The following is a 24,281-nucleotide window of genomic DNA, read 5'->3' on the forward strand; positions in this document are numbered from 1 at the left end:
ACTGACCTAATAAGCAGCTTACTCATGTTCCCATCCCCAGTTCTGAGACCAGTTGGCCTGAGCAATGATGAGCTAATACTAGCCTCTTCTCAGGTAATAGGAATTCAGTTAATTGGCGTTTCAACTTGGTATTAACCAGGCAACTTTCCAGGAGAGGCGTCTGGGTGGTGCAGGGGATAAAGTACTGGGCCTGCAGTCAGGGAGACCTGAGTTCAAATCCTGTGTCAGACGCTAGCTTCAGTGTGCCACTGGGCAAGTCATTTAATCTGTCTGCCTGAGTTTCCTCAACTGCAGAATGGGGGTAATAGCAGCCCCTCTCTCCCAGGGCGGTTGTGGTGATCAAATGAAATATTGGCAAAGCTCCATTTAAAGGCTGACTCCCTTCCCCTTCCCTTCCAACTGGCCTTTGGTGCCTGTTGCCATGGAGATCAGGGCCGTAATGGTCCTTGTGTGGGGCGGGCATGTCTGGGAGGCACAGCTGAGGAGTCACAGTGGAGTCTGTGTGGGACTTAGAGTATGTAAGACCAGAGTTCGATTCCTGCCCCTGACATCTAATAGCTCGAGACCTTGGGCAAGTCACATAGCCACCTTCACCCCGGGTGGGGCTCACAACATGTTCCTCTCAGGGAGGGCGGGCAGCAGTGGAGGCTTCGGCCTGCAGCGGCGGTGAGGTCACATTCCAGGCCGGGTCCCATCTGTTCTCTTTTCCTGCAGGTAAGAACATGTGTGCTAAGGTGGCTGGCCTCGTGCTCAAAGTCCTGTCGGATCTGCTTGGCCACGAGAACCACGAGGTAAGGCTTTGCTGCTGCCAGTTCTAGGCCGGCCGCCTCCACTTCTGTATGACTGAACAGGTGGCTGGTTGTCACGTTGACTTTAGAATGACCGTTTTTCTTTCTGGCAGCTTGTAATATTTTCTCCTTGACCTGGGAACTCTGGAGTTTGGCTACAATATTCCTAGGAGTTTTCCTTTGGGGATCTCATTCAGGAGGAGATCAGTGGATTCTTTCAATTTCTATTTTACCTTCTGGTTCTAAAATATCGGGGCAGTTTTCCTTGATAATTTCTTGAAAGATGATGTCTAGGCTCTTTTTTTGATCATGGCTTTCAGATAGTCCAATAGTTTTTAAATTGTCTCTCCTGGGCCCAATTTCCAGGTCTGTTGTTTTCTTTTCCAATTTCACTTGTTTTTAATGTTTTCTTCTTTTGGATTTGTTTTACAATGTCTTGATTTCTCATAAAGTCACTAGCTTCTAATTGCTCTATTCCAATTTTTAAGGAAGTATTTTCTTCAATAAGCTTTTGGACCTTTTTCCATTTGGCCAATTCTGCTTTTTAGGGCATTCTTCTCATTGACTTTTTGGATCTCTTTTGCCATTTGGGTTAGGCTATTCTTTAAGGTGTTATTTTCTTCAGTATTTTTTTGGGGTCTCCTTTAGCAAGCTATTGACTTGTTTTTCATGCTTTTCTTGCATCACTCTCATTTCTCTTCCCAGTTTTTCCTCTACTTCTCTTACTTGCTTCTCAAAATCCCTTTTGAGCTCTTCCAAGGCCTGGGGCCAATTCATGTCTTTCTTGGAGGCTTTGGATGTAGGAGCTTTGACTTTGTTTTCTTCTGGTTGTATATTTTGATCTTCTTTGTTACCAAAAAGAGATTCTATGGTCTGACCCTTCCTGTGAGGTTTGCTCATGATCCCGGCCAATTACTTGAGTTACAAACTCTTTGTTAAGGTAAGAGTCTGCTTCCAATGTGGAGAATGTACTGTCCCAAGCTTTGGGGGTTTGTACAGCTGTTTTTAGAGATACTTCTAGGGACCTGTAAATTTTCAGTTCTTGCAAGGTGGTATGGTAAGGAACGAGGTGTTTACTCCTTTCCTGGCTTATGCTCTAGTCTATTAGTGACCACAAGCACTCCTTTCTGTCCTGGAACTGTGAGGAGGGTTTTCTCTTCACAGCCGCTACAAGCTGTACCACGCCAGTGCTCTTCCTTGCCCCAGGACTGCCGCCCAGAACTGTGACCCAGATCCAAGCACGGGCAAAGCAAGAGATTCCTGCCTCAGCACTGGCAAAGAGATCCCTGCAGTCCACCTCTGATCAGCCACTAGACTCCCCCTCAGTCTGTGGGCCAGAAGCTCAGGATGCAACCGCTGTCCCCGCCCCGGGCCAAGCAGGAACTGGGGCTGAGACCTAGCTTCTCTCTCACCACAGAAACAGACTTTTCCCACTGACCTTCTAAATGGTCTTAGGTGTTTGTGGGTTGAGAAGTCTGGAAACCGCCACAGCGGCCTGTGATTCAGTCCTCTGAGGCCTGCTCCAGGTTCACTGCGGCCTACGCACTCATGCCAAACTGCGCTTCTCTTCCCGCCCAGTGCGATATACCTTTCTGATCAACCATCCAGGTTGTCTTGGGCTGGAAGTTTGTTTCACTCTGTCTTTTTGTGGGTTCTGCTGCTTCAGAATTTGTTCAGAGCCATTTTTTATAGGGATTTGGAGGGGTTTGGGGAGAGCTCAAGCAAGCTGCTGCTTTTACTCTGCCATCTTGGCTGCGACCTCACGCTGACTTTAGAATCATCGGTTCCGTTTCTTAGACGCACAGCGGATGGCACTTCAGAAAACTAGCTGTTGGCTATCCCTGCTGCCGCGTGTTTGCGGCACGTGATAACACTCCTCTCCACCACTCGCTGCATTCTTGTCCCTCCTGCAGCGCACCTGTTTGTGTCTGCATTTACTGTGGCTCACTTGGCACCATAGTGCTTAGCCCCCCTCCTCCCGACAGCCCTTTCACCAGTCCCTCCGTGCCAAAGGCCACACTGCCTCCTGAGGCAAGCCAGGGCTTTTAGGGCAGGGCACGTTGTCACAGAAGAAAAAGGGTCGGAGGCTAGAAAGGGGTCGCTGTTGGTGTGAGAAGATGACTGGAGTGAGGACTCATTGCCTTTGGCCTCTTCCACTTCAGTATAGTGTAGACCAAATCTGCCTCTGTGCAGCCTGGTGTGCATCAAATTCTCAGATGCTAGAGAAGCGTCCCTACGTCTCCCAAAGTTTCCCTCCCTGATAGCTTTGCCTTATCAAATTGGCATCTCCCAGCTCACATCATAACCATGTGGACAATCCTTGGGTCCCACAAAAGATGCCATTGGGAGCCAGCCAGAAATGAATTTCTAGCCTTGAAAAGGATACTCGTCACGAGTCATCTGAAAATTAAGTCCTCCCTTGATCACAATTACAAAAAGAGACAGTGATGCATATGCACAGACCCCAGCCGTGATGATGGCTCAGCTGCCAGCTAGGGCAGAGGAGGAGCCCCAGATTGGGAGCCCAGGGTGACTCAGTTTGGGCTGAAGAAGAGGAGAGGGGCTCTAGGCACACAGGCAGCAGGGAAGCCTGGTGCACTGAGGCAAGCCTGAGCTGCCTCGGAGGCTGTTTGGGGAGCATCGGTTGTCTGTTACACACACTGCCTTGTTCATTCCATTTGAATCCTGTACTTCCTAACGACCACCACCTATGTGGCACTAACTCCATCACGGAACATGTCGTCTGGGTCTCATGCCTTGGCCCTTTGAGCTCCAGCCCAGGCAGCCCTGAGAGAATGGGGAAAGACGAGAAACTCAGTGGCTGCTGAGTGGGACACGGAGTGGTCGTCGGGGGCCCCTTGGTGCGTACCCTGTGTGGGACTTCAGGAAGCTTGCTGCCCAGCCCGATGCAGGAGGCGCCAGGGTGACGTGGGACACATACGGACACGCTGAGAAAGCCCTGCCCCAAAGGGCTCGCACGTGGATCCCCTGCTCTTTGTCCTCGTCAGCCACAAAAGAAAGGACAATTTAGCGACACCAGCACTGGAGCGGTCAATCAAAAGCATTGATTAACCATTCACTGTGTGCCCGGCTCCATCCTGAGCGCTGGTGATAGGCAAAATACAGAGTCAGTTCTCAGGGACCTCCCATTCTAATGGAGAAGGTAACGTGTCAGACCCAAGAGGTCTGGACCAGCTGCCTCCAAAAAGATGAAATGTAATATGCGCTTGGCTCAGTGTGTAATACGTCGTGAAGTAGAAGGTGAGGCAGCAGCAGGTCCTCTGAAAGGGACCTGGAGGCTTCAGGGCCTGCCAGTTCAGGGGGACCTTGGGTGGCATTAAGAGAGGAGGGACGTGGGGCTCATCCCACTGTGCGTGTTTGGCTATGAGTCCTGGGACCCTCCAGTCTGAAGAATGACAGATGAGACACAGGCGACTGACTGGCTGCAACCCCAGCATCAACCCTCCGGCCAAAGGGATGTGGCCATCATGACTGGGAGCCAGGGGTGATCTCTGGCTCTGGTGATGAACCAGGAAGGCCCCCAGCACTGGGAGGGAATGAGAGGGACCTGGGCAGGGCAGGCGCAGCCATGGTGCAGTCTGTATTGCTGCCATCAGATCCCAGATCCGTTAGCTCCCAATGCGTCTGGCCTGGCACACGCAATTTTAGGAAGGGCGTTGATAAGAGAAGGCCAGCCGTGGTACTTCCTGTGGGCGGGGCTATGAGGTCATGCACTGGAAGGCCTGGTTCTAGGTAGCTTGAAGGAGAGAAGACTTATGGAGGATGTCAGGTGCAGGGGAGCTCGGCCCCCAGGGCAGAACCAGGAGCCGGGGGGGCAGAGGAAAAACCAGCTAAGGTGTCGAGGTGGTTCCCATCACCAGAGGTGGACGCCTCTTGTCAGAGGCAGCATAAAGGAGGTTCCTTTTTAGGTTTGTCCCAGATGGTCACTGGGTCCCTTTGACTTGGAGACCCCGTGACGTCGCTGCATGTAGGACACTGCTGTTACCAGACCACTGACCCTCATCCCGCTCATGTTTGAATTGTGGTAACGAGGACATTCAAGAACAGTCAGTTCAATGTATTCTTGTCATTTTCCCTATAGATACAGCCGTATGTGAATGGCGCCTTGTACAGCATTCTTTCCATACCGTCCATTCGGGAGGAAGCAAGAGCCATGGTAAGAAACGTGGTAGAGAGATTGTACATGTCTGGCAGGGGTGGGATCCAGAGATCCTTGGAGGGCTACAAGTTGGTCCTTGTAAAGCCACAAATATGCTGGTAGCATCTGCCCAAGGGATAAAAGGGCAGCAGAAAAGATTACGGACTAAATTGACTATTTTAGGAGTTTTTGCCCAAACACTCCCATTGGAGGTTGAGTGGAGCCCCAAGTCACTGGAATAAGTGGCCTGGGCCTCTTCGGCATACCACAAGAACGTGGCTGAGCCTTGCAGGTCTGAGTCTCAGCTGCCCAGGGTGGGAGCAGAGCCCTACGTGGACATGGGGCTGGGCTGTCATCATTAGATGGCTCTTTTTACCTCAAGAAAACTTTTACTGGTGATTTATTGTAACACCCATAGGAGACTTCCATAAAACCCATTACAATTGCTTTACATTTGGAAACATGATTTTAGCCCTTAAAACAGCTGTGATGACTTGTCAGTCAGCCCTGATTTCTGTCAGCATTCTCGGTGTTTCCGTCCCCTTCTCCCTTTATAGGGTTGTAGCAAGCCTGGGCCTTGTGCTTTTACTTCTGGGTTGTTTTGAGTTTTGGCTTTACAATAAGCATTTCATAAAGACCCGAGTTGATATCTGGCCTCAGACACTCCCCATGTGGCTCTAAAGCCACGTGTGTCTGCCTCCGTTTCTCCATCTATGAAATCAGTATGATAGTAACATCACCTCCCTCCCAGGGTTGCTGTGGGATCAAATGAGATGATATTTGTAAAGCACGTGGCACGTGTCAGAACTGTAGGAATGCTAGCTGTTGTCTTATCCTTATGCTCCTCATGGTGATCCATCACAAACATAGCATGATGTGCCGTTACATTAGTGCGTCACGCGTGATTGGACCGATCCTCTATCGTTGGACGCTTAGGTTGTTTCCAGGCTTTTGTAATCGATGACTTCAGTACTAAGACTGACAGTGCAGTTCAAGATCAAGAGACAAAAGTGGTCAAAGACTGGAATCCTCTAGAAAAGTCTCATGCTGACGTAGAGTCAGTGCTTTCTTCCAGAAGGGTTAGGGGAGGCATTCAACATACAGGCACCCAGTGGCATTGCAAGAGATGAAATGTACTTAGCTTACCGATGGAAAATGACTGGGAATGGGAATAATTTCTGAATCTGTTGTCTAGCTATATCAGACCATCTGTGTGTTAGGACAGAAATCAAAATGAGCCCTAAGTTAGAAGAAAGAGTCAGAAGGAAAAGATACGATGCAGCAACTGAAAGCTCCAGGGTGACATTGCAGAAAAACGCCGTCAGCGTTGAACAATGGGAATTGGACAAAGGAAGACAAAGGAGGCTTGGCCTCCTTCCTGAGCAGAGAGAGGGAGGCCCCAGCAACAACTCGCTCACCAAAACCTGAGGGAGGAGAATACTGGGAGATTGTGAGCAATGTGGTCTCATGAAGCAGAAGAAATGGAAGGAAAGCAGAGTTTGGAGGCAGCCTGACGTGGTCCAGGATCCACCAGGTCATCCAGAGAGCATTTAAGGAGGGAGCCAAAGGGGAGCCCCAAACAGACAAGACTGCCCAAGCCTAGCCAGCGTTCTTCCCTCAGGGATGAGGAAGCTTCTGGATCTGGGCGGCATTTGTCACACGAAGAAGGAAAATTGCACAAAAAGAAACACGATGGAGTGAGCCGTTCAACCAGCCTGTGTGTATGCAGGGGACTTTTCTGGTTATGAGGTCATCGAGGGGCTGGTTCTCAAGATGTCCACAGGAGGGAGAGGATGGTAGTTGATTAGGGGAAAAATCACCTGTGACATTACTGTAATAGGATCGGGCTGAACCTAATAGACGGAACATAATGGGAATACATGCAGAGTCTTCACTTAGGCTCAAAAAATCAACTTCACACGCAGGGAGGGCTAGACGTAACTTGTCTGACAAAGATGTAGGCATTTGAGTGGCCTGCAAGCTCGGGTGAGTCAGCAGCCGCACACGGTGACCATCAGAGAAGCTAGGGTGGTATCAGGCTTTAGTAAGAGAACACAGCGTCCAGGACCAGGGCAGGGATCCTCCTGCCGCATTTTTCCCTGACAGATAGGGTACATTCGTAGTGCTGTGTTCAGGTTGGCACACCCTATTTTAGAAAAGACTGATCAGCTGGAGAACATCCAGAGGAAAGCAGCCAGGGAGGGAGAGGCTGCAAGCTCCTGCCATGTGAGGATGGCTAGAAGGAGCCTGGGGTAGAGACGCAGGAGGGCCATGATGGCTGGCTTCAAGGATCGGAGGGGCCTTCCAGTCAGAGAGGATGCTCTTGTGCTCTTTGGCCGCAGAGAGCAGAGTGTGGCAAATGTGGCTCCTACATGTCTGGGAAGAGCCTGAGGCCTTCCTGCTCTGGGCTTTGGGGTGGCTGCTGAGCCAGACCTGGGGGCCTGTGCAAAAGACTCCCATGGGGCAGTTTGGTCCCCTTCCCTTTCCCAGTGTCCAGGGGCAAGGAAGGCTGCTATGGACCAGAGCTTTCTGAGAGCCTGTGAGAGCCTGGTCCTGCTACTGCTACAAGAAGAGGGATCCAGACCTTTCCTCAAACCACCACCAGCCCATGCGTCACTCAGCAGCCAGCCCTGAATAGAGTTCTTGCTGCATTCAGCGGAGACTGTCCTGGTTGTGGACCCATCGTCTTGGCTGTGGGCTTGGTCTGGCTGATGTGGATACAGCATATGGTGCCCGAAGGGTTAAAAAAGAATATCAAGGTTGCTTTTCCCGTACTTTGTGGGGCCCCTCCTGAGGGGGGTTGGGACTTATTCTTTAGCTCATCCTGTAACTTGAGGGTGGCCTAAAGTCCTTTTCCCCTTATCTTGAAATACCTTAAAACTACTCCTCATCTTGTAAGACCTAAAGAATTGCTTTTTCTCCTTACCCGGTGTCTCCCTGTCCACCAGCCTGTGACATAACATTCCTCTTTATCTGGTAAGCAACCTTCTTCCTCATCCTGTGTGTCCTCATCCTGTCCTTAGTCTTTAACCCCCCTAAAACCCCCTAAAGTTATGTCACCATTCCAACACCTCTGTGTGGGCCTGGTTCTCCCAAATATCAGGACCTCAGTCAGCTTTCTTTCTGAAAAGGTCCATGTCCTTTCAAGTAATCAGGCTCCCAGTGGCTACAGAGACCTCCTAAGTGCATTCTTTCACACTCGGACCATTCTCCCGAATCTGACCTCCACACAGCTGCTGCTGGGCTGCTGCCCTGGCCCCGTCTCCAGCTCTCTGACTCTCAGAAGCCGCAGAGGGGCGCATGCCGCTCATGTGGGATGGCTCTGGGGGTCTCAGCCTCTGGCCTAAGATTCCACTCTAGCCTGGAGGCCCCCAGCAGCTTGTCCTCACTGGATGTGCAGGAAGAAAAGGCCAGTCATTCTGCATGCTTTGACGGAGGCCAGCCCCTTCATCCCACACCCTCAAGCCCTTCCCAGAAAGAGCAGGCGTGTTCCCAGGACTCGTGGCCGAGACCCCATTACCCTGCCAGCCTTCAGAGCTGTCTCTGGGGGAAGTGGCTGCCTTGAGAGGCCACTTTGGTGCAGATGCAGCTTCATCTGGAGGGCCCAGGAGGAGCCCGGTGTGGACTGTCTGGCCTGAGACGATGTTTACTAGAATACTTTGCACACACACGGAGGGCGTCCTTGATGCAAACTGAGGCAGGGAGCAGCAGGCCGTGATGTTGCACAGAGCACGCTCTGGAGTCAGGCCGTCGGCATGTCCGAGGCGCCCCCAGAGTGCCCCCCCCAGGTCTGCTTGGCGGATGTCAGGTTCATAAAATGGGAGTCAGCTGCACCCCCCTCTGCCAGCCGCTGAGCTCCAGATGAAGATGCTGTCCCTCCTTTGGAGACACAAGTCAGCAGTCTGGGCTTGGTTTCCTTCTGCATCCAAAGGCAGCAAATGACGTCATTTCCCAGAAGCTAACCTCGCAGCGCCTGCAGGACGATCTGAAGCCGATTCACCGCTGATGCGCCAATAAGAATGTGGCCCCTGGGGGTGGGGTCTGCACCCCTAAAGCCAGAGCCACCGCCCCTTCATTCGGCAGGACAGAGCTGAGGCATTGAAGCAAACGACGAGGTAAGAAAAGTGGCCACCCATAAACGTGCACGGCGACAGGGGGAGCGATGGAGACAGGGAATGTGGGGAGAAGTACCCCCTCGGGAGCAGGCGGAGCCGAGGCACCCACCTCCCTCCTGGGGGGTCCTCACGCTGCTCCCTACTGCTCTCCTAGAGTCCAGAGCCTGCTAGATCCCAGGGAGGACAGCAGCCCTGCTTGGCCTGTGGCCTCCTCTAGAACCTCTGTCTCTGCCCGGCCCTGCTTCACCTTGGGGGGGAGTCAGGCACTCTTCTCCTAAAGCCTCTGGGTGCTGGTGTTGGCCGGCTCATTCAGACGAGGAAGGAAAGCTCCCCACTTCCTGGCCCTCTCAGAGCCTCGAAGATTCCTGAGGCCTTTTTTTTTTTCAGGGCTTGATTTATATATTTTTTAAACTTAAAATTTTTTAAAATTACTTATTTAGTATTTAATTTTTCCCCAACTACATGTAAAACCAATTTTTAACATTTGTTTTTTAAAAATTTGAGTTCCAAATTCTCCCCCTCCTTAGCCACCCCACTCATTTTTTAAAAGTTTTATTCTTTTGATTATTTTTAGTTTTCATCATTCACTTCCACAAGATTTTGAGTTCCAAATTTTCTCCCCATCTCATCCCTCCCCCCACCCCAAGATGACATGTATTCTGCATACCCCTTCCCCTGATCTGCCCTCCCTTCTATCTCTCCTCCCCTTCTCTTATCCCCTACCCCTTCTATTTTCCTGTAGGGCAGGATAGATTTCTTGGGGCTGAGCTCAGGGACTGGGCTGGAACCGGGCCTCTCTCTCTCACTGCAGACACAGACTTTTCCCACTGACCTTCTAAGTTGTCCTTGGCCCCCAGGTCTCTGAACTTGTTTTTGTTTTTTTAATTTGATGACTGTAATTCAGTATAATTGGTCCTCCTGTAATCCTAGACCCCTTATTTTATACATTTAAAACCATGATTCTGAGAAGGCTCCATGCTCTTCACCGGCCTGCCTGCCCAAAGGGGCCAGGCCACCCTACAGGTGAAGCCTGCAGCTTGTGGCTGGCTTCCTATTCTGACACCAGGTCACGGTTATATTCACAAATAGTTCTGGCACTTCTGGGTCTCCGCATAGATGAAGAAACAACAAAAATGAGAAGGTCGTAGTCTCTGCCCAGGGTCTCCTTCCCAGCCCCTTCTTATGCAGATGCATCTCTTCCAGGTCTGAAAGGGCCTTTGCCTCTCCTCCTCATGTGGGGAATCAGGGTGATGACTAATCACTTTACATATTTACGTGCATTCCCTCACTTATTCATTCATATTCAGCATTAAAGGTTTACCAGCCAATCTGGAAATGGAAAATTTAAGCTAAAACAAGGAACCAACCCAGCTGTGTGCCCCTGTCCAAAATGTTTTGGAGTCTTAGCCCCATATCTGTATCTCCATTTATTTGTAAACTATATTTGTAATTCTATGTTAACATACCACATGCATTATAAAACATGCAAAAACACACATTAAAAAAACGAGATAAATATTTTTGTTTATAATGAATGAAAAAAATGTTTAGTTCTATCTGACTCTTTGTGACCCCATTTGAGGTTTTCTTGGCAAAGATATGCTGGATTGGTTTGCCATTTCCTTCTCCAGCTCATTTTGCAGAAAAGGAAACTGAGGCCAACAGGGTTAAGTGACTTGCCCAGGGTCACACAGCTAGGAAGTGTCTGAGGCCAGATTTGAGCGCAGGAAGATGACTCCAGGCCCAGCGCTCTATCCGCTCCAACACCTACTTGCCACATGAGAGAAATAAGAAATAAAGAATGTTTGGGAGATCGATTTTATTAATGGTTCCCTAAGCCCTTTTTGCTCTCACTAAAAATAGTATTAACAACAGTTATCATATAAGATAGAAAAGTCATTAATAATATTTTTAGTAAGAATTCTGGGATTAAAAATGCTTTTTTATTTTTGCAAATCTTCTACAGCAACAATTCAAAAGTCTAGTTAATGAGGTCATCCTCTTCCCCTTCTTGGTTATGAGGGCTGTCATAATGGAAAGATACTCTACGAGAAGAGCTGGACGCCAAGGGCCAAAGTACCTGGCTGGCTGCCTTGACTGAATCACGAAGCTCTGTTTTGATCCCGTCCACCAGTCAGTTAGCTGTTTTTGCAAACAAATCAGAAAGTGGTAAATCTTCTTTGAATAGGTTTTTTTGGTTTGTTTATTTTAGAAAATGGGTCCAAACCCACTGGAAAGCATTACTTGGAAAATTTTAGAGCAGGTTAGAAAATTCTGTTTCCACATTCTTTAAAAACAAGAGTTTTTGTAAGTTGGCAAACATTTATTAAACGCCTGCTGTGTGCTGGGTGCTGTGCTATGTACTGAGCATACCAGAGGAAGGCAAAAGACACATTTACATCATCTGGGACAAGAGCTTAGTTTTAAAATGGCTTACTAATCATGGCTTTATACAGTTTGGTTCATTGTTATGCTCCAAAATCATGTTTCAAATAATCTTGATAATTTATGTCTTTTTCTCTGTTCTGTTGTCAAATATGATGAGGTCATCAATTGCAAAACTCAGGATGCTTGCAAATAATGCTCATGTCGTCCTTATCTCATCTTTACAGGAATCTCTGAAAGCTATTTGTTCATTTGCGAGAGTTAGTTGGGTTAGAAGTAGGTAGGGCAATCTGTAATTCCTCATAAGCAGCCCAAGTAAGCTACCGAGCCCCCAGAGCAGTCAGGGCACCCCCTGACAACCAGCCCCTCTCCCTCGGGCCACCCTACGTGACCAGCCAACATCGAAAGCCAGTAAGGGCCCCACTGGTCCGAGAGAAAGAAGCCTGGCTCTAAATCAGGGAACATCTAATGTCCCTTCAGGCTCTGGAACCTCAGTCCTGTGATGATTCTGTGACCTGGTAAGGGGATAGTACAATACTAAGAAAGTGGTCAGGAGATCATAGAACAAGGTGGTGGCAATGAGAACGGAGAGGATGGGATGGAGGTGAGAAATCTTTCAGAACTTCCAGGTGGGAGGGACCATGGAAGTCATGTAGTCCATCTGCCTTTTATGGATGAGGAAACTAAGGTCCAGAGGGGTGAGATGTAGCAGGGCTGATCAGGGTCCTTGTTTAAACCAAAAGCAGGGTTTTTTCATATGTGGGTTAATGAGAGGCCTTAACAACATGGTTGAAATGTTTGCTTGGTAGTTTTTCCCAGCCAAATAATTTCTTTGAGAGATGTAAATACCGTACTGAACAGGCAAGCTTCCTCCGTGAAGAGGAAGCCAGAACTCTTACCATCCTTTTCTCCAATGCGTCTAGGGAATGGAAGAAATCCTTCGATGTTTCATCAAGGAAGGCAATGCTGAAATGATACGCCAGATTGACTTTATTATCAAGCAACTTAATTCAGGTCAGAGGAAACTGTGGCTTGCCTCATTACGCTTTCCCTTGTGCTAGAAAGGTCCTCAGCCTTGTGTGTAGACTGGAAGACTTTCTTCAGAAAAGCTAGCTGGCTGGGTTATTGAAGGCTGCAAGCCAGAAGCTATCACGAGCTTGTCCGGTTTGAAGTTTTCCTAAGATTTTTTTCTTTTTTTTCTTTTTTGGCGAGGCAGTGGGGTTAAGTGACTTGCCCAGGGTCACACAGCTAGTGAGTGTTATGTGGCTGAGGCTGGATTTGAACTCAGGTCCTCCTGACTCCAGGGCTGGTGCTCTATCCACTGTGCCACCTAGCTGCCCCTTAAGATTTCTTTTTCTAGGGGCAGCTAGGTGGCACAGTAGTAGATAGAGCATCGGTCCTAAAGTCAGGAGGACCTGAGTTCAAATCTGGCCTCGGACACTTGACACTCATTAGCTGTGTGACCTTGGGCAAGTCACTTAACCCCAATTGCCTTCCCCCCCCCCAAAAATTTCTTTTTCTAATTCTTATGCCATTGCAAGGTTTCAGAGAGGAAAATATAGCGTTAAAGCTACCCTCTGGGAACCAGATGTTTGACCACTGGGGATGGATGTGTGGCATTGAAGGGTATGGCCTCAAGGCCCCGGGCATGGGGTGAGTCAGCACAGGTGGATCCCACTGCAGCCAGCCCAGAGACTGAAAGCTCTTGACACGTGATGGCTCTGGAGCAAATCCTGACGCGTTAGGCCTTGACTCCAGGACGATGATCTGGGGAGAGGCGAGTTTATTATTTGAAGTCCCTGCTTCTTTCCTTAAGACGGGAAGAGTCCGATGTCGACGTGGTGCCTCCTTGCAGGAGGAGGAGCGTCCGCAGAGTGGGTGTTGTGTACTCTCCTGGTTACAGAGACCCCAGCGCCCTTCCTTTGATGATCCTCTTGGCACTCGACTCCCCTTAGCACCGACGAGCACTTTCCCACCTGGGCTGGAATGCCACTGCCCCAGGGACCCTCCTGCCCTGCCGGCCCTGCATCCTGTTTCGCCTCCGCACTTCTTCATCCCCATTTTCACCTTTTCTCTCTTTGCTCCTCCTGCCCACCCATCTGCCCCGAGTCCCTCTTCCTCTTCCCTTCAGGTCTTTATTCCTTCCCTGCATCCATCTGTCGCCACCTCTTTTCTTCCTCGGCAAAGCCATAAATGAACCGCTCTGTTATGGCGAGTGGGGATGTTGTGGGTCTTTTCACATGTTGTTATGAAGAGAGGCTCTACTTGGTTCTGGCTGCATAAAGATGCAGCAGACGGCATCAAGGACAAGACTGGCAGCTTCTGAAGGATGCTTAGAGACGTGCTTGTGGGTGAGGGCAGTCACTACGCCCATCTCTTGTTGACTCTGTTTTTGCTTTTCAGAAGAGCTGCTGGACACGACTCTTGAGTCTGATGATGAAGAGGAGGAAGATGATGAAGTAAGTCAAAAGGGCTGTTGAGATAGTATAGAAAGTGCTGACAGAACTTTGGCTTTAGATATTGGGGCCTGGGATTTCTTTTCCTGATAAAGTTGACCCAAAAGTTGAGAACTGGGGTCCCAAAAGATCTCCCCAAGTGAAAACAGTAGGCCAGATTTAAAGAGGTGAAATTTCACAAGAGTATTTAATTTTGCCCCACGGTTAGATGTGAAAGAGATCTGAGGGTTTCAGTGGACCACAAGCTTGTCAATATGAGAACTTACTTAGAGTGATATGGCAGTCAACAACCCTGACTGGTTGTTTCTTAGACTGCATCAAGAGAGCCACAGCCCCAGAGTGGCACTGGCCCCATTCAGACCACATAAGAAGCAGGCGTTCGGGTCCGGGAGCCATGGATAAAATGGACTGCATCTAGGGGAGGGTGGCCAGTTAGCGAATCGACAAACATTTGTTAAAGGTAGAATTAACAGGATTTGACAACAGACTGGAAGTGGGAGGTGGGGGTGAGAGAGAGGGGTCGAGAATGGCCTTGAGGCGATGACTCTGGGGGAAAGATGGTGCCCTCCACAAGAACAGGAAAGGCATGGGTGGGCGGGGGGAGACAGTTAGTCCAGGGCTGGACATAGGAAGATTAAAACCATATCATGACATGAAAGCATCTGTTGAAGCCGGAGAAGTGGACCGACCCGTCCTCTTGAACTGGGAGGGAGTGGGGCGCTACCGTAGGGAAGAGGGTCCAGCGTGTTCCTTGTGGCTACAGTGTTATCAAACTGGATGAGGGGAGACGGCAGCCAGGCACATTTCAGCCCCACATCTGGAAGCGTTTCCAAACTGCGAGGGTCATCTGGGAATTGAATGTGCTTTGGGGTAAAGTAGTGAGTTTTCATCGCTGGCAGTGTCGGCCGTTTGTCTGGGAATTTCTAGAAAAGATTAATGCATCGGGTGGAGAGATTATTCCATGGTTTCTTCACAGAGTCTCAGAACTTAAGAATTGGAAGGGCCATCAGTGGGCCCTCTGGTCCGCCCCATGCTCCAAAGGTCCCCCTGCTGTGGTGTCCCTGCAGCCTGGCTGTTCAGCATCCTCTTTAGAGACTGTGATTCCTAGTATAGATTTCCTTCTGCCGTCCAGTTCATTCTCTGGCTTCCAAGGGACCAGATGCCAATCACCAGGTTACTTATATTTTCACAGTCTTTGTCCCTATATGCCTAGGGGGTCATTCCTACCTCCACTGTAGCAAACATGAAGCACCTATTGTATGCGGAGCACTAGGTGAGGTTCTGCTTACGAGGCAAAGACCAGACTTCATTCTTAGGACACCCCCTGAGAGTGTGAGCAGAGGGCTATAGGAGGTCCCAGGGAGGAAAAGCCTCCCCAATGGGTGGGTCTTAGGGATGTCTTCCTCCAGGAAGTTTCATTAGAGTTGGTCTTTAAAAGCCATTGTGAGTGAGTAGAAATTCCAAACAAAAGGCATGCTTGTGAGCAGGGGAAAGAGATCGAAAAATGTGGGCCATGTGTGGGAAATGGGGAGTAAGCCTCGTGAGCCTTGGGTTCACCATGGGTGGGAATTATGTGACCCAAGTTGGGAAGAGCTGGCCACAAAGGCCAGAGGTAGAAGTGGTTTAGAGCCGGGGGGGAAGGGCTTGACAAGGCCATGGATTCAGGGTGTGATTCGTGAGCCCCAGGGAGGATTGGGAGAAGGGATCAGATGTCCCCTCACCGGAGAGGCTGAAGACTGAGGCCTATTGGACAGGCTGACTTCCTCTGCATCTTTGCTCCCCTGGTCACATGAAGTGGAAGGATGGATTCACACCCTGGGTGGGGACTTGGAAAACAGCAGCAGAGCTGGTGTGGCCTAGAGACACACAGATGATGCAGAAACAGTCCTGGGGCAGATTCCCCCCCCCCCCCCCCCCCCCGCAAGCAAGCACATGCCCGGGGATAGAGCCTCGAGCAGGCCAGTCCTGCCTGCCCTGACCCAGCCTGAGTCCAGAAGCCTCTCGCCGCCCCTCCTGCACTGCAGGCCCTGCTCCTGCTCAGCTCTCCCTCCCTCCTGGTTGTCTTTGGCATGGTCCTGCCTCATCCTGGGAATGTTTGACTTTCGTGGGCCTGAACATTGGCTTCTGGGATTAACCCTTGTGAGCCTTCTTTCATTTATTCATTTATCCTGCACGTTTTAAGTGCCTGCCAGTGCTAGGCAATGTGGTAAATGATGGAGAGGCAAAGACAAAAATGAAGAAAGTCTGCACCCTCAAGGAGCTTCCACTCTCCTGAAGGAGAAGGGGAAACAGCACATATATAAGGAAATTTATACAAAGTGGTTTTCTTTGGAGGGAGGAGGAAAACAGCTATGATTTCATCTGCATAGTAGACAGAGCTTCTGGCATGAAGAACTCCCTCCACCGGTGCAGGTTATCACCGGCTCTTGGAGAGTCTTAGAGAGATACCTAGGGCCCTGAGACGTTAAATGACTTGCCCAGAGTCAAACAGACAATACTGTGTGTGTCAGAGACAGGATTTGAACCCAGGTCTTCCTAACTATCTATTATGTCATGATTCCTCTATTCAAAATCTATATCTAGACTGGGGTGGGGGAAGCATTGGCAGTTTGGGTGGGGGTGGGGGTTGAGAAAGGGCTCACATAAAAAGTTCCCCTTGAGCAGAACTGTGCAGGAACTAGGGAGGGCGTGCCTGGAGTGCGGGGCAGCCTGGGCTGGGGCAGGAGGAGATGGAGTGGCATGTGTGAGAAGAAGCTAGTGGGACAGTCTGGCTACCCTGCAGAGTATGGGAAGGGGAGTAGTGATTGGTGCAAGTTGTGAAGGGCTTCCCACAGCAAAGATCCAAGGCCTGACAGGGATAGCCCCAGTTTTGGGCAGGAGGGTTGGTGTGCACCGAAATGGGCCTCAGAAACATTCCTGGAGCAGCTTTGTAGAGCCTGGGCTAGAGTAGGAGGAGTCTGTGTTAGGGAGACCACTTGGGATGCTCCTGCGGGGATCCAGGCCAGATGTGATGAGGGCCTGAGCTGGAAGTGGGAGGGCTAGGTGAGTGAAGAGGAGGGGGCAGACACGAGAGGTCCTGGGCACCTTGGAGCTTAGAGGATGTTCCGTGGTTTGGTCAAGGAAGACTTCTGGAGCTCAGGAGCCATTAGGGCTGGTTCTTGGATCTCAGAAGGCACAGGTGTGCATGTGGCTGGCCACTTGGTGACCCCCCTGCCCCAGGAGTCCCAGGAACATGGGGGAGCAGGACAAGCTTTCAGAGCTCAGGAGCACTTTCTGGGGTTCAAGGAAAAGAGAATTTGTAGGCTTGCTCCCACTATTCACAGCTAGATTAGGAGGTTCCAGTTTCTGGGGTCCAGCAGACCCACATGCATGGTTTGAAAGGAGCCAAGTCAGCACTTGGGGTTGTTTTCCACCCTGGCAGTAGAGCTGGGGATATGTTCCTAGATCCAGGTAAGGGAACCAGCCAGCAATGGGAGGGCTGCAGAGGCTGAAATAATCAGGGCAGTGTCTCCATCCAAAGAAGGGCCAGCTCAGCCAGAGGCCCTGGAAGATCAGGGTCAGCAATGCCCCTGGCCCTGCATAGGAAGCCAGGCTGCCATGAGCAGCAGCAGTATTGGTCCCAGCAGAAGAGAGCAGAACTGGCAGTTTGGCTTGGCCAGGAGGAAGGAGCAGGCAGTCGCCACGAGCCCAGCCATGGCCCGTGAGCCCATCAGGCTGCGTAGATCAGACAAGCCAGGACTCAGGAAGCTGGGCCAGCTGAGTGCTGAATGTAGTGTCCAGGGGCACAGGCAGAGGGTCTGGCTAGATAGCGAGGAGGAGCAGGCAGAGGGTCTGGCCAGATAGCGAGGAGGAGCAGGGGAGCCCAGCCTGGAGGGGTTAGCATTTAGGAGCTGGGTTTGGGTGGAAAACCCAGGAGTTCAGTGCTGAGCCAAGGACATCATACATCAGGAGCCTCTTCTGGTCTTGGGACTAAGAGCCCGAAGTCTGTGAGTCTGAGCAGGCCTGTGCCCACAGAGGCACACTTCACTGGAGCAAGTGAGCAGCCAGGCGCTGCCGGAGGGGCTTCTCCCTGCCAAGCTGGCAGGCCTCGTTTGGAGGGCAGGGCCCCTGCAGGCCTGGCCCAGGCCGCCTGGAGAGCCCCTTTCCCAAGACTTGTCCTGCCTCGGAGGGTTCTCTCCTTGAAGAGGACTTGCCGGGGGGGTGGGGCGCACACGATGTTGTGTTTAGTCCAGTGAGATGCCTCTCTCGCCACTGAAATGCCAGACCATCAGTAAAGAAATCCCAGTTTCCAGCTCAGGCCCCTGGATCTCATTCTTCGGCTGTGGCACTCGCTATCCCTGGGAGGTCTCGGAATGAGCCCGTGGGGCTGACTCACAGCTGCTGCCTTCTTTTCCACTCCGGTTTCTATGGAAATAGACATCAGCACAGACAAGGGGAGGGCTTTGAAGTGTTGGTGGTTCCCTAGGTGTTTGTGAATGTTGTTTGTGCCAGGGCCCATTTCTATGGAAACAGAGGCAGAAAAGGAGAGGCCTGGGCAGTGGTGCAGTTAACTGTGTCCCCAGGAAGGCGCCGGGTTTGTTGAATGAAAAAGTGATGCAGACATCAGTGGACTGGTTTCTTCCGTCATCAGAGCAGGAGGCAGAGAAGTACATGTAAAATAGTAATGATCCAGTTTAGACTTCCTTCTCCTTAGACTTCTAAGGGCTGCGTGCATTATTTCATTTGAAAAATTGGACTTAATAAAATGAGCATTTGCTGCTGATCCCCTTTCTTAACATCCCCTGGGATTGACTTGTGGTAAGCCAGAAAAAATCCGTGAGTGCCAGTGCCACGCTGCCACGTGACTCGGCTCCTGGGGACATTTGACCGCCTCATTCATAGGAAGGAGTTTGGCTAGAGCTGAAGGCAGGTGGTGCTGGTCCTCGTTCCTTTGCTGGCTACTGGCTGATGGACTATGTGACTACAGCGTGGTACGGCACAGTGTGCCTGGGGCACTGGGTGTTCTCACCGTTCATAAATAAGTCAGGCCTCAGTCTCCTCCTCCATAAAATGAGGGTGTGGGCCTAAAGGCCCTGTGAGCTCAGAACTGACTTCTTAGGAGGCAAGAATAGCCCAGATTGGGCAGAGAATCTGGCGTTTTTATTCTTTATTTTTTTGCCATAATCACGCATTCCACTTCCTCCCTTCATCGAGGTGCCATGTGTCCAATGGAGAATTACTAACCAAACCCTTCTTCATTGCATCACTGAGGAGCTCACTGTTTACTGGCCCAGTACGGAAGCGTCTGGCTCTCACACAAACTGCTGTGAAGCCGCATGTCCACTAAATTTCATTTTGTTGGTTTGAGCTCCTTATTCTAGGCAGTCATGGTCCTTTAAACCTCAGTTCTGAGGTGTCACACATGTGGCCCACAGGCTGCTTGTGACTCACAAGACTCCTGAGTGTGGCCTGAACCAGATTACAGTATAATTGGGAAATATTTAATAAAGTTAATAAAAATTCAGTAAATTATAGGGAGCACTGCATCTTAAAACTAAGTCAGTGTGTGGCCCATAATGATTCTTACATATGGATTAATGGCCCCTGTTTCTGATTCAGTCTGCTTCCCTTGGTCTGTGAGAGCAGTTCCCCCTTTGCTTTGTGTCATCGGCTGGTTTGGAAAGCATCGCCTCTGGGACTTCATTCAAGTCCCCGGGGAAGTGCTGAGTGAGACAGAGGCATTTCCCCAATAGAGGTGAATCCTTAAGTCAATACCTTCTGGATATGGCTGTTGAGCCAGGTCCAAATGTGTCCACCTCATATTATCTACTCAGATATTATGAAAGATTTTGTTACTACATGGCATCAGAGGGTGAAACTGTTGACCTTGGCATCAGGAAGACCTCGCTTAGGGCCTCCCCTCCAGGGCCTGCTTTCTGTTTGACCAAGGGGTGAGTCGCTCCCCCTGCCAGGGTTCGGGGTTTGTTCAGCTATAAAATGAGGATAATAACAGCGATAGCACCTGCCTCAGAAAGCTGTTATGAGGCCCCAGTCAGATGAGATGGGTGAAATGCTTTATAACCCTTCAAATGCTATGTGAACATTGATTCTTCTTACTGAAATCAAAATGTATCGTGTCTGTGGCAGTCCTGGGACCCAGTGACTCTCACAAAAGACAATGAAATGAGGCTCCCGGGAGAGTGTCTTAATAAATTCATTCTGATTCCTATTAAACACCAATTTCTCCCCTAAGTATGCCCAAGCCATCTCTTTTATGATCTATTCTAGAGTGCTGTCCAGGGACAAGCAGCGAGTCAACAGGCATTCATGAAGCACCTGCTGTGTGCCAGGCACATGCCAGGCTCTGAGGCAGACATGCAGGGAACCCGCGGTGACCAGCAGACCCCCGGCCTGGAGTTTCTTGAATTGGCCCTTTCCCCGTTCTTGAGCATTGGAACCTGGAGCAGTCTGGCGTGCCGCCCCTCGTTTGTCCTTTCTCAACAATTATTGATGTGGGTTCCATGCTCGTACCTCCATTCCTTCAGTAGCCCGGGATGCAGCTCGTCTGTCCTCAGAGACTTGAATTTCATTGGTGGGATTGTTTTCAGTTCTGAGCAGCAGATTTGAAGAAGGGCAGTGAGATAAGCCCTTAGAGGAGAGTCAGAGGGCCTCAAGAGCAGATTGGGTCATGGGAAGTTTGGTTGAAGGAAGTAGGAATGTTTATCCTGGAGAAGTCGGAGGAGCCATGGCATCCGGCTCCAGGTATTGGAAGGGTTGTCATATGGAAGAGGGATTTGATTTCTCTCTGGGTGCCCGCAGCAGCTAAAACTAGGAGCAGTGGGAAGGAGGTGGAGGGAACTAGAGTTTTCTTCTGACATGAGGAAAAATGTCTTAAAAATTAGAGCTGGTCAAGTTGGAAAGAGTTGCCTCAAGTAGGAGTGAGCGGCCCTCTACTTGCTGGGGTGTGTGGCAGAGGGGAGGTATGAGTTGGATTAGGTGACACCTGGGGTCCCTTGCACTGGTGAGATTGCGTGACTCTGCCCCCACTCGGCCTCCTGTCCCTGCTCGGGGGCCCCCATCCCTCTTCACTATGTGTTAAGTTCCAGGATGAGTCTTGCTGGTGGAAACAGGACAAGTGCATATGAGAAGGCAGAATGGTAGCATGGAGATGGGAGTCGGAGGGCCTGAGCTGGAATCCTGGTTCTGTTGCTGTCATTGTTAAACTCTCTGGGCCTCTCTTTCCTCATCTGTGAAATGAGGGTGTTGGAGTACATGCCCCGCCAAGTCTCCTCCAGATCCAGATTGTAACACTGCATGATACGTGTTATATTACGTTGTAAAATGTCAAAGCAAAATAGATGTCAAGTGCTTGCCCTCTTTTCTAGTAACCAGTTACCACAACCACATCCATTTACTGGCTCTGGTCTTTTGGCCGTGAATATGGCGAGCAAAGCCCTTTCTTCCTCTTTTCTTCGCCAGCCTCCGTCCGTTGCTGGGTTCTGACTCACCAGCACCGTCGAGTTGCTTGAGAGGTGCTGATCACTGCATTCGGGCCGAGTTTGAGTTTTCTAGAAGATACAGCAAAAAGAAAACAGGATGGTTTTTGTTTTCTAGTGAGAGGAAACGGTACAGATTCTCTTGGGCAGTTATCATTCTTCTTCCTAGGCCGGGCCATCAGCAGGGACAGGGAGTTCAGTTCCAGGAGGACGTACAGGCGGGTGGCAGGGATCGGCAACCAGAAAAGACAAGATGGCCAGCGGAAGTCCAGGTCAATGAAACAGGTCAGCAGCGGGCTGAGTAGACAGCAAGATGGACAGACTGCCAGATAGATGAAGTGTTTACTAGGTATCAGGCACCGCACATTTGCACTGGGGATGCAAATACAGGAAAAGGTCATGGCCCCTCCTCTCAAGAAGCAAACGTCTTAAAAAGGGACCTGGAAAATGAAGATTGGGGCTAGGCCAATAGGGAAGGGGAGTAGCTGAGCAGAGAGCGAGTGGGGCTGGGGCTCTCCAGGCAGGAGTCCTTGGGAAGGGCAGTGAATAGAGCAGTGTGCCTTATCACCAGGGCAGGTCTCCTCACCCTCTGAGCCTCAGTGTTTTCATCTGTAAAATGGGGGTAATGAGGTCGCCTACTTCACAAGGTCATTGGACCTGATGAGATAAGATGAGAGGACACAAATAGAAGGTGATTTGCCGACCTTAAAGCACTATCTCAGTGGCAGCCGGTGTTTCTCACTCTTGTCTGTAAAATGAGGAGGTTGGACTCTGGGAAGTTCATGAAGTCTTTTCCCTCTAAATCTTCAATCCTATGCGAGCAGCAGGAGGTAGGGCCCTGGGCCAGGAGCTTAGAGAGCAGAATGGGGGAGATCCCTTCAGAGAGACAACATATGTGGCCGATGCCGAGAGGCTGGGCACAAGGAGCCAAGAGCACCCGCCTAGCCAGAAAGCAAAGTTTAGAAGGCTGAGAGTAGCCAGGGTCAAGGGGGGGGGGGGAAGGAGTAGAAGCCAGGGGCAGACTGACCTTCCTAGAGCACAGGATGGACATTCAGAGTTGTGGCTATCACACACAGCAACGGGGCCGTTATAGAAACCGTACCGTGGGAGAGGATCCCAACTTGGTACAGCTGCTAAGCCCACAAGGCAGCAAAGACTTGGTAGAAACCTCAGATAAGATAGCGGGGGCTGCTGGCAGTCACAAGCAGGGCCACCAGTCTGAGTCAACAGTAATTAAGAACAGGAAAGCAAACAGTTCTGAGTTAGCCTTGGCTGTATAGCCTTAGCATGGGCTTCTCCCTGACGCTCCTGGACTCTGCGTAAGCTTTTGTCAGAATCTTGTCTTAGAACATCAGCTGGCACTACCCTGGCACCAGCCCAGCCCAAGGTACCCAAGACAGGATGTGTTCCTCTTTGCCAGATTGCAATTACAGGCCCACACCCTCTGCGTGTCCACATTGTGTCCCGAGAGCTCCGTCCACGGTGCCGCCACTCACACCTTCCTTCTGACAGCGCCCTCCACGCACTTGGTCTCGCCTGGGACGTAGCCGCTTGTCTGCATGCTGGCTCCCCCGTTAGCCAGGGAGCCCCTCGCTCAAGCAGAGGAGCCGGGTCTTCCCTTTCTCCACGTCCCCAGTGCCTGGCACAGAGAACGCACTTAATCACTGCTTGCTGACTGATTCGCTGTTGACTTGTAGCCATCGCCTTTTTTAAGGGTGTTGGGGTCACTGTTGAGCTTGAATCTTGCCTTATCCTTGACCATGCCTCTGTGCTTTGTGCCTTGTTTTCATCATCTGTAACATGAAGGGGCTAGACTCAGCTACCTGTGAGGTACCTTCTTGTGGCTCTGTCTGTAAGGCTTTGAGGACCTTGGGAGCGTAGGACCCACCTGTCCCTGAGCGGAGAGTATCAAGGCAAAGGGAGAATGCTTCCAGAGATCTAGCTGGTCACACTGCATGTGGGGAGCCCTAGAACAGCCTTCTGCTCTTTCAGGGTCCTGATCCTCTCACCAGACTAGCCCTCCATCACTTCAGTCTTGTCTGGGGTCAGCCTGCCCACCATCCACTTCCAATGGGGCTTCTTATGTCCCCCTGGTGCAGGGTCAAAGGTAGGCTCAGATATGAACCAAGGCTGGCCTGCAAGTGGGATCACGCGGGAACCTCCATCTGCTGGGGTAGGCAGGAAGCCAGACGCTTCCAGAGAGTAAGTCAGCTTCTCTGAGCCTCAGTTTCCTCCTCTATGGAATGAGTGGGTAGGACCCTTCCCATTCTAAGAGTTTTGGAGGTCAAGGTCCAGGAGACTGGGCAGATCAAGCAAGACAAAATCACCAGCCTTTCACACGCGGCCTTCTAGGTCCTCCAGTGCAGCCTTTTGACTGAATCCAAACTTCACAGAGCAAATCTCCTTCATAAAAGGATTTGGACTCAGTCAAAAGGCTGTGCCTAGGACCTGAAGGCCACATGTGGCCTCGAGGCCGCAGGCTTCCCAGCCCTGCCTTAGAGCATCAAACCGAGTCTGGTCCTGAAAGGAGACTTCCCCCTGCTCAGCGCCTGATGGCTTTATTCTGAAGAGGCCCAGTGGGCTGGGGTGTTAGAGGGGACATTCCCAGACAGTCAGCTGTGGGCAGGGCTAGCTCTGGGGGGGTGCTGGAGAGAGAGGAGTGCCTGGTCAATCAGGGGATGGCAGGGCTATGCAGGAATGTTGGAGAGAACATTCCTGGGCCCCGGAGCTCCCCCAGCTCTGAGGTCCTAAGACTGTTCTGCTCTCGGCCAAGAACAGGAGGAGGCCTGAGCCCCAGTGCTGCCGTGGAGAAATGTTTGAGGGCGTCTGCGTGGGAAATGAAAGGACTTGGCATGCCCTCTGTTCCTGACGGAGGCTGGTGCAGGAGAACTGGGTGCCAGGCA

General features: G+C 50.7%; 1 protein-coding gene across 4 annotated transcripts in view; it reads left to right on the forward strand.

Moving 5' to 3' along the window:
• Positions 1 to 24,281, forward strand: part of ARMC9 (armadillo repeat containing 9) — a 143,820-nt gene that overhangs the window by 80,172 nt on the left and 39,367 nt on the right. For all 4 annotated transcript variants that reach the window (XM_020972160.2, XM_078154653.1, XM_020972158.2 and 1 more), the window contains 4 exons: positions 715 to 791; positions 4,891 to 4,965; positions 12,371 to 12,461; positions 13,851 to 13,906. In XM_020972160.2, coding sequence (XP_020827819.1) covers positions 715 to 791; positions 4,891 to 4,965; positions 12,371 to 12,461; positions 13,851 to 13,906 — 299 coding nt within the window. The remainder of the gene's footprint in view (positions 1 to 714; positions 792 to 4,890; positions 4,966 to 12,370; positions 12,462 to 13,850; positions 13,907 to 24,281) is intronic.

This window comes from Phascolarctos cinereus, unplaced genomic scaffold (genome assembly GCF_003287225.1).
Source record: "Phascolarctos cinereus isolate Bilbo 61053 unplaced genomic scaffold, phaCin_HiC Scaffold_5;HRSCAF=322, whole genome shotgun sequence".
NCBI classification, from domain to species: Eukaryota; Metazoa; Chordata; class Mammalia; order Diprotodontia; family Phascolarctidae; genus Phascolarctos; species Phascolarctos cinereus.